This window comes from Vulpes lagopus, chromosome 11 (genome assembly GCF_018345385.1).
Source record: "Vulpes lagopus strain Blue_001 chromosome 11, ASM1834538v1, whole genome shotgun sequence".
NCBI classification, from domain to species: domain Eukaryota; kingdom Metazoa; phylum Chordata; class Mammalia; order Carnivora; family Canidae; genus Vulpes; species Vulpes lagopus.
The window spans coordinates 92,457,738-92,473,217 of NC_054834.1; the positions used below are offsets into that span (position 1 = coordinate 92,457,738).

The 15,480-nt window shown below is 42.4% G+C and overlaps 1 protein-coding gene across 3 annotated transcripts in view; it reads right to left on the bottom strand.

The window, feature by feature from the left end:
* The window catches only part of STK39 (serine/threonine kinase 39), a 291,842-nt gene that overhangs the window by 217,491 nt on the left and 58,871 nt on the right, over positions 1-15,480 (bottom strand). For all 3 annotated transcript variants that reach the window (XM_041722629.1, XM_041722630.1, XM_041722628.1), the window contains exons 2-3: positions 15,060-15,172; positions 1,018-1,126 (exon numbers count right to left, since the gene is read on the bottom strand). In XM_041722629.1, coding sequence (XP_041578563.1) covers positions 1,018-1,126; positions 15,060-15,172 — 222 coding nt within the window. The remainder of the gene's footprint in view (positions 1-1,017; positions 1,127-15,059; positions 15,173-15,480) is intronic.

Sequence of the window (15,480 nt, forward strand, 5' to 3'; positions counted from 1 at the left end):
TACCATTCTCTATCAAATAGTGATGTTAAAAGATTAAAAGAAAAAAACTAAAAAAAAATAAAATAAAATAAAATAAAATAAAAAAAAAAAAAAAAAAAAAACTATGGGCAGTTGAAATGCCTCCTAAGTTAAATCGTCAATGGCTTTCCTAGCTTCAGTGATCAGAGGCCAGAGGGAAAGTTCTGCTGCCTTTTCAAATGCAAATATAGAAAGAAAATAGTGCCACTTCTGATCAGATCAACACTGCAAGTAAATATTTTAGCATACAGAAAGCTTTTCTCCATTTTAATTGAAATAATATTTACTGAGCACCCACTGGGTGCCAGGTTCAGTAAGTGAGGAGGACATCAGGCCGTGCTCTCCTCCGCAAGCCCGCAATCTCATCTAACCCTGCGCTGTCCGACCCGGTAGCCACTAGCCCTCTGCGGTTATTTAAATATAAGCTAATAAATATTGAATAGAAATTCAGTTCCTCAGTAACACCAGCCACATGTCAAGTACTCAAGGGCCACGTGTACCTATTAGAAACTGGAGAGCACAGCTCTAGAACATTTCCATCATCACAGAACCCGGACCGGCGCTGAAAGAATTCATTATATTGCAATGTGTTAAGGACCTGAATAATATTAAAAACAAAGAGTTTCAAAGAGGAAGGACTGGTTAACTTTTTCGACGAGAGTAGGGGTGGCTGCAGGGTGGATGTGACCTGTTCTGGATGGCAGCACATGGAGAAGGAAGGACAGACAGGGAGGGCCGAGGAGCAGGCCAGGTGAGGTGCGGAAGACCGAGGAGCGCACAGGTACTTAGGGAGCCTCCCCCCACCAGGCAGGCCAGGCCATCAGTGGGCACAGATATTCTAGGCAACGTAATCTGGGCTTTATTCTCTATGTGAATAATAAACAAGCAAAACTTATAAATACAAAAGTGAGGCGGCCAAATATAAAGTCTTACTGCATATGCTGGCTCGCACAAAAGGACAAAAAACAACAGCAACGGCAAACAACAGAACCTACTTACCTCCACTTAGTAATTTCATGACCAGCCAAAGTTCATCTTTTACCACAAAAGAGGTGTAATAGGTCACTACATTGGGATGGCTGCACTGACTCATGGCTTGAATTTCTTTCTATAAAAAAAAAACAACAACAAAAACGACATAGTACCATGGGGTAAAAATCAGGGAACAAAGCACAAGGAGCCACAATTGAGTACCGGGGCACCTCTGCTACTTGGAAGCATGCCTGCGGGGGGCTGCCTAAACCATTAGCCCAAAGAAGGTCCAGGGAACTACTTACTTCACCCTCATCCTCAACTGAGAAAGGCCTCTTCAGGAGACCACAGAGCCCTGGGGACCAGGCACAGGACAGAGCAACTTGGGGCAGGCCTATCACCCAGCTCAGCCCCTGCTCTGCAGCCCACAGCCCTGCCACACGGGGCGGAGTGCCTCGACGGGCACTGAAGGCCTCCCCGGGAGAGGGAAGACCACCTGAGTCCTCAGAGGACAGGGTCCCACAGGCAGCCTCCACTCGGTGGGCCTTAGCTACTCCCTCATGCAAAACAGTTTCGGTCTCTCAGGACTGCTGTGATGTTGTAATGAGCAAATACATATGAAAATGCTAGAGTATAATTTCCCAAAGTATTTCAGGGTAGACAGTCCATCAAGGGGAAAAAAATAAAAAGAAAGAAAAGAAAACAGAGGGAGGGAGGGAGGCTAGTGATAAACATGCCCTACACCTCACTCTAAAAGGGTCACAGGGGACGCCTGGGTGGCTCAGTCAGTTAAGCGTCCGCGTTCAGCTCAAGTCGTGATCCCAGGGTCCTGGGATCAAGTCCCACATCCGGCTCCCTGCTCAGTGAGGAGTTTGCTTCTCCCTCTCCCTCTGCTGTTCCCCCCACTTGTGCTCTCTCCCTCTCAAAGAAATAAATAAAATCTTAAATAAATAAAAGGATCACAGGGAGTTATTAGTACTGTTAAAGGCTCTGAGAAGTCCCGCGGTAGATAAAGTCATTGTTGAACCCATATTAGCAATGTAGTTAAATAATGCTTTGTATTGTAAATAATGCTTTGTATCACCATATAGGAAACTACTACTGAAGAGAAATAAGCTTTCATAGAGACATAAAACAATAAAGTTCTGAAATCAGGGGATCCCTGGGTGGCGCAGCAGTTTAGCGCCTGCCTTTGGCCCAGGGCGCGATCCTGGAGACCCGGGATCAAATCCCACGTCGGGCTCCCGGTGCATGGAGCCTGCTTCTCTCCCTCTGCCTGTGTCTCTGTCTCTCTCTCTCTCTCTGACTATCATAAATAAATAAAAATTTAAAAAATTTAAAAAAAAATAAATAAAGTTCTGAAATCAAACAAATAGGCTACTTCAATAAACCACATTTTCTTCCAATACTCAAGTTCCCCTCGGTTTTGACGTGCCATTTTAAGTGACTGCCAGATGACTCCCCTAAAGCTTCAGTCAAATGCTAACCCTCAGTCAAAGGCACCAAACCAGTATAAACCGCTTTCAAGGTGCTGTCCAAAAGCCACAAAAAATAGCGTAAGTCATCAAAGAAACCATTTATGCTATTATGTATTTATGATGAAAGAAAAGTATAATTTATGCATCTTATAAATATTTTCAATAATAATGAGCATCTAGTTAACTTTGAATTAGCTTCTAATTTCCTGGCCAGAATATTCCAATTTGAGCAGCAATCTTTGCACATCCAGTACTACTTGATCCTCAAATTGCCAAGACCCTGTGTGTCGGATAACTTGGCCAAAATACAATGACATATAGAAACATATATAGTAAGGTTTGTATGTGTGTCACAAGTGCTTTTGACCAAAGATAAGTATAGAAGAAAATCACAAATTTTTCCATCTTCATTATATAGCAACACCTTCCCTTCAGCATTCCCTTCATCCATTTAACTAATTACAGGTTTTCTAAATCTGACACTTTTCAATTTGGCTACTCCTGTCCTTTGAACAAGATCCGAAACCTGAGGTCTAGTTTCCATCTGTCTCTGGTGTTAGGTTTTGATACCACAAGATGCCTCTGAAGGAGAAATGGAACACTGCCCGGACCAGTCCTATCTCAAGTCACTCGTGTCTGCTCATTGTGGGGAGGGATGGCCCACTTTGGAGGCCTGCAGCATTAGGCAGGGTCCCCTCTAAAGAGATGCCCACACTGCTCATAGAAACGAATGAGAATAATTTTGCTTGTAAAGTATGGGTGCCCTACATTCTCACCATTTTATATTGAATGCAAATGCATGCTTGTCTAGCTTTATAACTCCAAAAAAATTTTTTTTAAAGATTTTATTTATTTACTCATGAAGGACAGAGAGAGAGAAGCAGAGGCACAGACAGAGAGAAGTAGGTTCCATGCAAGGAGCCCGACATGGGACTCGATCCCGGGTCTCCAGGATCAGGCCCTGGGCTGAAAGCGGGCACTAAACTGCTGAGCCACCGGGGTTGCCCTAACTCCAAACTTTAATACCACTACTGAAAATGAACAATAAATAAGCAATGTCCATATGAAAGGAAATTCTTCCGCACTGAAGCAAAATTGGGCCAGAGTCTGGAAAAACATGTTTTTTCTTGCTTTCCCTTTAGATGGCCAGTATCACCTCCTACCCAGAGTATCAGGTTCTCCAACATTGCAGTGAGCAAACCATACTGGAAGAGGGGGCAGAGGGGGCTGTTGCATGCATGCATGGGTGTGTCGGTGTGGTGGAGGGAGAACAAGAGAGAAGGAAAGAGGGGAACAGGAGATGGAGAGAGGGAGGGAGGGAGAGGAAACTTTTAATTAACCTAGGGAGAAACTCCTTTAAATAACCTGTGGATAGAACTTATCAAATCCTAATACTTTGAAATTTGGGGTCTAAGAGGTACCAACTGGACATGTAAAGGTCCTGATGATTTAAAAGAAAAAGGAGGGAGGACACAGGGGCGCCTGGGTGGCTCAGTCGGTTAATCGCCTACCTAGGGCTCGGGCCAAGATCCCAGGGTCCTGGGCTCAACACTTATATCTATGTAACTTCTATTTCTACTACAGTCTGAATATTTGTGCCCCCTGCAAGGTTCATAAGCTGGCAGTATTAGGAGATGGGGCTCCTGGGGGTGACTGAGTCTTGAGGACAGAGCCCTGATGGAGATTTGTGCCTTACGACAGAGACCCCAATGAATACCCCCCTTTCTGCCACATGAAAAAGCCATGAGAAGTCTGTGACCTGGATGAAGGCCCTCACTCGACCCCACCCTGCCAGCACCCTGATCTTGGGCTTCCAGTCTCCAGAACTCTGAGGAATAAATTTCTGTTGTTTATAAGCTACCAAATCTGTGGAATTTTCTAACAGCAGCCTGAACTGATTAAGACGATTGTATATTATTTTTCATATCTTATATTTTGAAAATATAAATATTTCTTTTTTAAAAAACAAAGAGTTTATTTATTTATTCATGAGAGACACAGAGAGAGACACACAGGCAGAGGGAGAAGCAGGCTCCCTGGGGGGAACCCGATGTGGGACTCGATCCTGGAACCCCAGGATCATGCTCAACCACTGAGCCACCCAGGTGCCCGAAAATACAAGTATTTCTTGAATCAAATGTTCTTTCCACAGAACTACGTTCTCCATTTCTTTTCCAAACAATGATGATAGCTGCTATTTGAATCCTTCCTTGGTAACAGCCTATCAGCTAAATTATCCAAGCTTTTCCCAATGCCTTAACTTCACTCAACAAGAGAGGCAGAGCCATTTATTCCCAAACATATTCATTTCTTCTTATCTCTAAAAGTGACAAAAATATTGCCCAATGATGAATGAGTATGATTTAATATATATATATATATATTTCTCCAATTCTCCCTACAGGATAAATGGGCTCTAATACTCCCCTAACTAGGTCACAATCCCTAGATGTGTGATTTGGAGCAATGCTTCTCAAACGTGAATGTCTGCACAGATCACCTAGGGACTGTGTAAAAATGCAGATTCTGACCCAGTCGGTCTGTGGTGGGGCCTGAGATTCCGCATTTCTACCAGGCTTCCAAATGATGCTGACCCTTTGGTCCCAAACACCAGACTCTGAGTGGCAAAGTGGTTGAAGGCAGCCAGGCACGTGGCTGGAGGGCGTGTGAAAGTGAGGGTGACAGGGTCACAGCCCGAGGCGGGGAGCAAGCCCAGAGGCACCGCTGGCTGCATGTGACCAAAGAAAAGGGTAAGAAAGCAAAGACAGAAAAAAAGGGAGATTACTATTAAAGTGGTTTGAATTTCACAACTATGGGAAGGGGTAAAAAAGTCAAAGGGAGAGAAAGACATGAGGTCAAAGTTGGAAGGACTTAAGAGAACTCTGAAGTCCAGGCAACACATCTGCCGAAACTACAGTCAAGGAACAGAACACAGTGGCTCCCTTGGAAGCCTAGCCAGACATTGTCATCAGGTGCCAAACCAAGCTATGACACAGGATTTACCCTTCCCTGTGGATCGAAGAGCTGGATCTGCTTCGTGAAGCTTCATCTGAAACACATCACAAATGAAATTTCACAGGAGTGGGAAAACCGGCCTAAAATGGGATAGCAAGAGAAAGGCCTTCCCATCTGCTGGCACTGAAGTGACAGCCACAGCAGCATCCCTCTGTGGGCACGAAGTGGGCGGAATACAGACCCAGAGGGACACCCAGGCACTGTGGCTGTGCCAGCGCTGCCAAGTTTGCACTCCCGGGGCATGACATAGGCCTCTCGGGTGGGATATTCCAGGTTTGGTAGGGAACACAAAAAACACAAAGTATCCTACCACACAATGTCCTGGAAATATGATTGCTTGGGAGGAATAAAACTACCAAAAAACCAAAAACTGAAAAAAAAAAATGGGGAAAAAATGTGTTTAAAATATGTATGTGGATATCCTAATACTTCTATATGGCCTTTGTTCCCCCAGCCACCACCACCAAAAGAAGAAAGTTTCTCCTATAAATGGTAGAGTACAAACAAGAACTGTGATTAGCAGGAGTAGGACCCTGCAGAAGCCACTTAGGAAGGGCTCCACTCTAAGACACAGCTGCCTTGGAAGCTTGGCTGAGCCAAGGCCCAGCTCGATTACCTGGGCAGGTTATCCTGTGACCTTGAACTTCAGCCTCCTTTTGTAAAAGGAGATTATTAACGCCCTCTACATAGGATTTTTGTGAAATAAGCGAAATGAGAGCTAGAAAATCCCTTGCAGGATGCCAGCACTTAACACAAATGCTAAAAGCCAGTCTAAATGTCTCAGTGCCCTCTTTTCGGGTGACGCTGATCACTTCTCGAGTGTCCTAAGTTACTGACTGAGCCTTGAAGGCACAGAGAGAGATGCAGGCAGCAGTGCCCACCTTTTCCTGCAGAAACATCACATAACACGCCCGTGTGTCCTGCTGGCTCTAGGAGTGTCCATAACGTGTGTACAGGTCACTGGACCATGAATTCGTAGCTTTATTTCTGACTCTACATTGCCTCCACCTGGGGTTTTCCTCTGTATTTCACCCTGTGTTTAATTTATACCGTCCGGTCTTATTTCATGTATGATGGTACACTGCCTCAAACCCTTTTGGGATAAGGAGTCTAAGCATAGGGGGCGCCTGGGTGGCTCAGTGGTTGAACATCTGCCTTTGGCTCAGGGCATGATCCCAGGGTCCTGGGATCCAGTCCCACATCGGGCTCCCTGCAGGGAGCCTGCTTGTCCATCTGCCTATGTCTCTGCCTCTTTCTGTGTCTCTCACACATAAATAAATAATATCTTTTAAAAAAGGAGTCTAAGCATATATTTATGATGTAAGGGGTTCAAAACACAGGGGTGCCTACCTGGATGGGTCGGTAGAGTGTGCTATTCTTGATCTCAGGGTTATAAGTTCAAGCCCCACACTGGGTGTAGAGATTACTTGAAAAATATCATCTTTTAAAAATAAAATAAAACACCAAGCATAGAAAACAGTTTGCAGTTCTAAGAATTAGGAAAAGTTAAAACTTTGTTTCTTTTGTCCCTAAAACCAGGAAATTCACAAAGCACTGAAAGGAAAGAAATTTCATTAGGGAAAGGGAAGAGTTTAAATGGATTCTGAATTCGCAATATTAAACTATACTTAACCAAATTAGCATATTTTCGCAGCTTATGTAAATCCTAAATAGATTCTTCTTTATCTGATATTGGTGGCAAAATATCCTACTCAGCCTTAGTTAGCAATCAAATCTCTCAACCTCCAATATGTGCAGTTAAATCTGAGAAGATGCTATTTCTAACTTTATTCTCAAGCAGTGGTTTTCAACATTGGTTGCACATTGAAATCACCTGGGGAGCTTTAAAAAAAATAAATACCAGTGCCCGGATCCTAGCGCCAGAGATGCTGATGTAAATTGGTTTAGGATAATAAGCTGGGAATAAAATTTTTCAAAAGCTCCCAGGTGATTCTAATGTTCCGCCAAAGTTGAGAACCACTGCTTTCGAGCTAAGCACTGAGATGCATCATTCCTTCAATGAAACGCTGAAACATCTACCTTCCAGGCACATTTCCACACTGCAACTTAATCTTAAAAGGAAAAAGCATGTGTGATTTATAAATACTATCAAATGAAACATACATTTCTAAATGCAAGAGATAACCAGACACCTCTTTAAAATGTATGTAACATCCTGCAAGCTTTTAAAGAATTCTTTAAATGATGATGAGAATCCTTCTCCAAATGATTCCTTAAACGACTTTTCAGAAAGTGGTTCTCCAGCTTGCAATTCCCTACCATCAGCATCATAATGAAGGGTAACCTAACCCCTGTTCATAAATACCCCAATATTGTAAGTAGCAGAATTAAAACAAAGACAAAACCCATAAACCTCACAGTGATCTCAAACGTCTGCCACAAAATGGGAGGAAAAGATCGACAAAGCTCTTATAAGAGCAATGTATTTTTTGGATTGCCATTTTCAATCACGAAAATGTCAGTAGGAGGTATTTCTAACCATAAAAAAATTATATATCACCTGTGTGGCAAAAACTCTTGCCTCTTTTGGAGTAAGAACATCAACAGGGAGAAACCTCCTCAAGAAAGAGTAAGTCAAATATTTCGACTTGCACCCTTTCCAAGCGGATCAAGCAATGCTCCTTGCCATTTAGTCTTGTAGTTACTTCCATATGACTTGGTATCTGTGTTTATGCAAGTACCGTCCACTGAAGGCAAGATCAGAAATGGGAAAAGTTTAGGTATTTTGAAGACGGGGAAATATCGTTTAAAAAAAAATAGGACGAGGGGAGCATGAATTCTGTGCTAGCCTTAATCAGCATTTGTAGAGAAGTATTTAAAACTAGAGAGGTAGACTATCATGGGCGATGGAGGGCAGAAAAATCTCTCAAAATCAGCAGGGCAATCACAATGGGTAAATGTCTGCTTGCTGACAGCATAGAATGTACATCCCAGGACCTACGGCTTGGGTGATGATGTCACAAAGTTGGGCACTCTGCAAAAAATGTCCAAAAAAAAAAAAAGGAAGAATTTTGCTCAAAAACATAAGAAGCCACTGGTACAGTATTTTTCTTCAAAAGAAATAAGGAGGGGGAAAGAACTAAAAGAATAAAAATGTGGTGTTGAAATACTATCAGAGAACCCAATGGGGGGAAGCCAATTTCTTCCAGAGTTGGCTGAAGAGTTCTTCAGCAAACAGTAATAAGGATGCCCTATGGGTTCTGGAAGCTCTTAAGTTGGCCCTCATGGGATCTGAATCAGATTCAGCTATCAATAACCGCTGCATGGTCATTTAATTGACTACGATTGGGAGTCCTGGAAAAAGTAAAGTAGAAGATTTCATTAAAAACAGAAACAGGAAGACTTTTTCTTGTCAGCCAACTGACGTTGCTGGAAACCTCCAGGCCAACTTTTAGCACAGCTGCTCTATTTGGCTTCATCACCAAATGATGAGAATATGAGGTCAAATGTGTCTTTTCTGTGGTGCCCCCTGGCCCACACTCGGGTTGGAGGGGGTGGCGGTGTGGGGAGGACTACAGTCTGCAGCCTGGGGCTGTGCCAGGAAACAGCCCTCCTGCAGAAGCAGCCAGAGCCCTGCCCAACACTCGCCAACCTTCTCCCTGAGTATCCCACAGTCCTTCTGTTTCCACGGCAGCTAATTAATTGTGGAAATAACCAAACCAAAATAAAGATAACAGAGGAGAGAAAAAAATCATCTGTCTCAACCCAAGCCAACAACATTTTCCAGAAGTCTACGAGGACGGCAAAAGTGAGTTATAAAAAAAAAAATGTATAACTAAAGTCGTATCCAATCTAGGCATGTTTTTCCCCACTTTCTCCTCCTCTGAAAATCAGTAGTGTGCTGGGTCTCTTTGTGACTCAGCACATGTAAATCCAGAAACATGTGTCCTTGAAATATTCATTTCTGCTTACTCTATGGGCAAAAAAATGATCTCATTTTTTTAAACATGAAAAACATTAATTTTTTTAAACATTAAAACGTTAAATATTTTAGCAAGCCATTCCTAACAAGTGTAGAAAAACACTTAAAAGTAAATTCAATTAGTATATTTATTATCCGAATCAACTATGACTTTTAAATTTGATGTTCCAAAATGAAAAATGTTTTCTGCAACCAAATCATACGTATTCCCAGCTAATGTAACTTCAGAGCTGTAAAAATAGTTTTGCATATATAATAGATATTCTCTAATTTCTTAAAAATGTTTATCTTCAAAATGTCCAAAAATTTCCCATTCTTAATCCTGCCTTCATTTGGACTATATTTTAGTAAACACAAACACCAAATTGTATGAAAATGTTTACAAAAAATAAGTGGCAAGGGACAAATAGCAGTACAAAATTCAATGTTTGAGACCTGAAATGCTCAAAATGGTACTATATTCAGTGAAGCTGGCTTGTATTTTAATGCTATACGCTTGGTAGAAAAGATTCTACAAGAAACAGCCAAATGCAATTTATTACCACATATGATGAGGAATGAGCTGGGATATGAATAATTAATTCACTAATTAGAAAATTCTTTCGTTCAAAAAGCATGGAAAAATACTTTTGTTTATATAATAAAGAGAACACACATTCTAGCTTCCAGCTCTTCATTTATTTATTTTTTTGTATATTTTTTTTATTGGAGTTTGATTTGCCAACATATAGTATAACTTCCAGCTTTTTAAGTCGACGTCCTCAAACCGGTGTAATTTTTTTCTATAACAAACAAGGCTTACAAAAGTATTGACATAATTACAAAAATGTTTTTTAAATTTGTTTTTTAATTTGTTAAGCCTCAATTAAAAGGTGAACTCATCAAGTTAGAAGAACTATTCATAGGTCCCATATAATTTAATCTTAAAAGTATAGGAGAAGCCTAGGTCGGATAACTAAACTATTAGGGGATAATTAAACTATTCTCTTAAATGACCATTAGGCAAAGTAAGTATCCAGAATAACCTACAAATCATAGCTCATTCATTCCTTTAAACACAAAGAAGGAGAGTAGGAAGAAAGGGAGAGATGACTAGAGAGGGAACAGCAGATCAAGAGAAGAAAGAATAAAATAACATTCTAGCAAAAAGCAAAATGAGGGCAGTGGCTTTGTTCTGAGGGAAGTAAGCTCTTGATTTATCTATGAATACCATCAGTGAAACACAGCAAAATATCCTTATCGAGATGATATAGGAAGAGAATGGCAGATGCCAGATTTCTTTCCAGCCAAAGACAGAAACTCATTATGTACATGAGAGAGGCAGATGGCACACTGTGTACCCAAATCTATGCCTTTACAGTGGATCGTTTTTGCTATCCTATAATATTGGAGTGACTTGATTCTATCCTGACTTATAGGGCATAATTTGCTAGTGTTCAGTGTTTCTGTTCAAGTGATTATCAAAAGGAATTTCATTAAAAGGATTAATTTTTCAATACGCAGAACCATCACTTTGGTGATGAAAATACGATTTGTCATCTAATAGAATTCCTTACTGAACAAATGAGGAGACTGAGGGCCAGAGGTGAAAGCGATTCCTCTCAAGTCTGCGATCCAAGTGAGGAACACAGACCCTCTGACCAGGAAGCCACTTCTCCTCCACACAAGTTTCAGCGACCATGTGTAGCCATTGTTCTTTGAAAGGATTCTGCTCACATTTGTCACTCACTGTATGATAAAACATTATAATGATCAGTGCATATTATTTCATAATGGATTCCCTTCAGTAGATCTTTTTTTTTAAAGATTTTATTTATTTATTCATGAGAGACAACAGAGAGAGGCAGAGACACAGGCAGAGGGAGAAGCAGGCTCCATGTTAGGAGCCTGATGCGGGACTCAATCCCAGGACCCCAGGATCATGACCTGAGCCAAAGGCAGACGCTTAACCACTGAGCTACCCAGGTGCCCCTTCACTAGACTTTTTTTCCTTTCATTTTTTTTTCTCCTTGAAGAAACAAGCTCTTTGCCTGGCCCCAGGGCCATGGTTTCTCCTATACACAGTACTCCTGCCCCTAAGAATTAAACTGTAAGTTTTGATGGCACGAACGTTTGTGAAGGAGCAAGAAAATGCTACAGAGTTCTCTGTGACTAGGAACCAAAGACTAAAATGTGAGGACTCGAGTCTACAGAAAGAACACTTTTCAAGTCTAGACTCAAGTCTAGAGAAAGAACACTTTTCAAGGAGATGGTTAAAGTTTAAAAATCGTAAAGTCAAGTAAGGTGATGAGCCAAAATGTCCATCAGTCTCTGGGTAAAAAATTTAATAAGAGTCTCCTGAAGGCTGGAAAAAGTGGGTTTTAGGATAAAGGGAAGAATGACTATGTCACCTTTATAGAAATCACTGACACCTGGTGATAGAGACTGAAAGACAACTTCAAAAGAGAGGTTAATTCTTCACTCATGAAATGGAATTTTAAGGCAAGTGGGCCCTCGAGCAGCATCCCTAACCTTTGTGGTTGGCCACAAACCAGAGAACTAAGCTCTTTCAAGAGACCTCAAGGCCATCTTCACATAGAATACACTAGCCTGCATGACAGTGGGTCAGACCCACTTAGCAAGCCTGAAATTCCCATTGAGAAGCAAGAACTCCCTCCACGGAATGCACGTTAGAGAATCTGTTGAGCTATTTCTGGATAAATAGAGGGAAAAGGGGCAAAAAGATATCCCTAGCTCAAAAAAGCTCACCAACTCAATATAAAAATAAAGAAACTCACTTGCCAGTCCCCAGACTCCCCCCAAACCAGGAATCATCTGTTTTTCCCATTGCCTAGCTCAGTGTTGAGCATCTAGTAGGTTTAATAATTATGTGGTTAGCAAGTTCTGCTCTGAAACTATAAATGTCTCCCAAAGAGTGTTAGGCCTATTATAGTCATTTACTCCACTGTGGGATTAAAACATGTGGGATTAACAAATCTCAGAAATTATCAAAGTATCTAGGTTGGAATGGTCAGGAACACTGAACAGACCAGTAACATCCCTTGGCTCCTAGAAAATTAACCACCAAATCATACCTAGAGAGATTAGGATATAGTTAAAGGCCAAACTCCAACACATACATGAAAACTTTAAAAATGCCTAGAAAAAGAATTAGATTAATAACCACCAAATGCCAAGAAAAACATCCATCCTAGGGTTTTCTAATTAATTGCTGTTAAGATGAATTTTTAGCGAGCATACTGCTTTGTCCTCTGATACACCCAAAACTCACCCTCCTCTGGGCCTAAGCACACTGTAGAGACTCATTAAATATTTACCAAATAAATTACTAAATGTGTATTAGATCTAGAACCAAATTACCGTTGAGGAGTATTACAGTACTCATTTCAACAGTAAATAAATCTTATGTAAATCACCAATTATTTAGCACCAGTGATTTCACCTAGTATTTCTTTCCTCCCTTCATTCTCAGAGAAGCTAATACTGTAATTATCACTTTGCTTTCATGACCACTTGAGTCCTCCTTCAGCCAGACCTGAAGGAAACTCCATCCACATGACCACAGAATCTAACGCCTCTACTGTACAAAGAAGCAGAGTCTGGGGCCAGTTGTCCAAACTGCTCCATGCCACCACATCTGACTCGTGAGTGGAAATCCTACCTTACTGTGGGAGCTGAGGCAAGGGGGCAGGGACACGGCAGCGAGTAGGAAGCGGGAGGTGATACCCTTTCAACAGGGGAGGCAGATGTTCCAACAAGCAGCAAATAGTTGATAACTGTGACTTCTATGACATAAACTCTCACAAGATAAGGACTCCAGTGGCCATTGTTTCTCACAAGAACAATAGCTTCCAGTTAACACATGGCACAGTTTGTGAAATGATGCAGGGCACTGACCTATACATAATGCACACACACACACATACACACACACGGAATTAAAGGATTATTAGGATACCGGATGTCCAAACACTGCCAAAATGTGAACCCAGAGAGATAATGAAAGTGCGAGCAACAGCAGTAGTAGAAATTGAAAGGATGACAGCAACTTTGCTCCACACAATCTCATGCGCCCATAGCTGGGCCACAAAAGCCTGGCAACATGAGGCAGCCCATACTGTAAATTCCAATTAAAAACAAAAATTAGTGTATACTCAGTACAGCCACAGAATTTGAGGACCCCTAAAGGGATCTTAGAGATTTTCCCACCCAAGTCTCTTTCTAAACAGTGACTTGACCAAAGGTAGAAAACAAGTTGGTGGCAGAGGTCAGAGCTGACTCTCCCCACGGTTTGTTTAGTGCTTTTTCCACTTGGGGAAAGTGACCTTCAAAAAGCTGGCCGGATGACAAAAGCACAGTTTTATTGGTCAGTGTGATCACAAGCAACAACAGGATGCAACAGTAATTTCAGTAAGAGCAAAGCATAGCAGAAATTTTGAAGAAGGTCAAAGCCTTATATACGTACAGATTTTGTAGGGTTTTTGGAGATTTTTGCTTTGTTTTGTTTTTGTTTTTTGTCTTGAAATGAACATTAAATCATGGAAGCCCTTATATCAATCTGAGTCTTAGCTGGCAATCTGTTGCTTCAGTCCCCTCGAAATCTATGCCTTGTGTAGCCTACTTTAAAATGTGAGGCCAAACAGCTCTGGAAAAGTACAGCTTTATCCTACTTAATTTATACTATAGTGTGCTGTAATTAAGCCTGAAATAAAAGCTATATTCTGAGTAAAGACAAAAAGCTCTTGTTAATGACATTCCATTCCCAATGTAGAATACAACAAAAGGCTTCTTCATTTGGAGCCAAATGTCATTATACTTTGTAGCTTGTGTGGAGCTACTGGACTAATATTTGTACTGGGATTAGGGCTGGGATAACCAATCAGTTAACTCCTCCACTGCAGTTTCCTATTATCCTCAAATAAATGGCCAAAAGGAAAAAAAAAAAAAAAAAGTAAATTGGCAGGCATAACGACAACTATATTTATGAGATTAAACTCTCAAACCCTTCACAGTTTGCCGGGCAACTAATAACCATTTGCCAAGCTGTTCATTTAATAATGAGTCAGTTAAGCCAAGAGCAAATGTTCCTTCAACCAACCAATGCTACTATGGTCATAGCCGCAGTCAGAGCTCCAATTATTTATGTAACGTACGTACTGCAGTCAGCCTAGGTACAAGTTGCCACGTAGAAAAACCAAACTCCTCGTATTGGCCAAATGCAAGCTACCCTGCAGCATTTTGAAGGACTGAGGTCTGCAGGTCCTTTCCTAATGTCTGAAGGGCAAAGCGCAGACCAAGGGTTCGGGGAGTTGTCCCTATTCGTGTCCGGCTCAGACGGAGGGCCGGGAGCGCTCCAGCCCCTCTGCACTCAGCATCACCTGACCTTCGAGGTCACCGGTGTCCGCGCCGAGGCCATCCCCCTGGAATGATGAGGCCCGAACCCCAACCTGCCCGTCAGAGCAGAGGAAGGCGGGGACCCCACACACGATCGTCGGGTACAACAGCAGGAGCCGGGGACCGAGAGTCCGGCCTGGAGGGCGCGCGGCCGCCTGGCCCTCGGCTCCCCTGCTGCCCGCCGGGTCTGTGGCCGGACGCGGGGGGTGCACCCGGCAGGTGGCCCCCGATCTACTTACCAGGAGCTCATCCATGCTGGTCTGGCATTTCTCCAGGTTGATCCGCTTAATTGCCACGCGCTCCTGCCGGGGCTTGCACAGGGCAGCCTGAACCACGGCGGTAGCTCCGCTGCCTGAGACCAAAGAAAAACCGCATCAGCCACGGGCGGGCCCGACGCCTGCTCACTAGTCGTGACCCCCTCCAGAAACACACACCTATTTTTTTTTTTTAAGACTTCCACTCAAGGCATTCAAAACGTTACCTTTTAACATAGTTTTAAAGGGTCTCTAAGTCTGAGAATAATTACCTGTGCGAGAAAAAGGGAAAAGCGGACTGTTCTGCAGGACACAAATACAGTACCCGTGCTCTAGAAGCTTCGGGCCACACCCAAGAAGCCCCGCTGCTGTGCAGCATGTTGACTGGCGCCCAGAACCAAGGCTG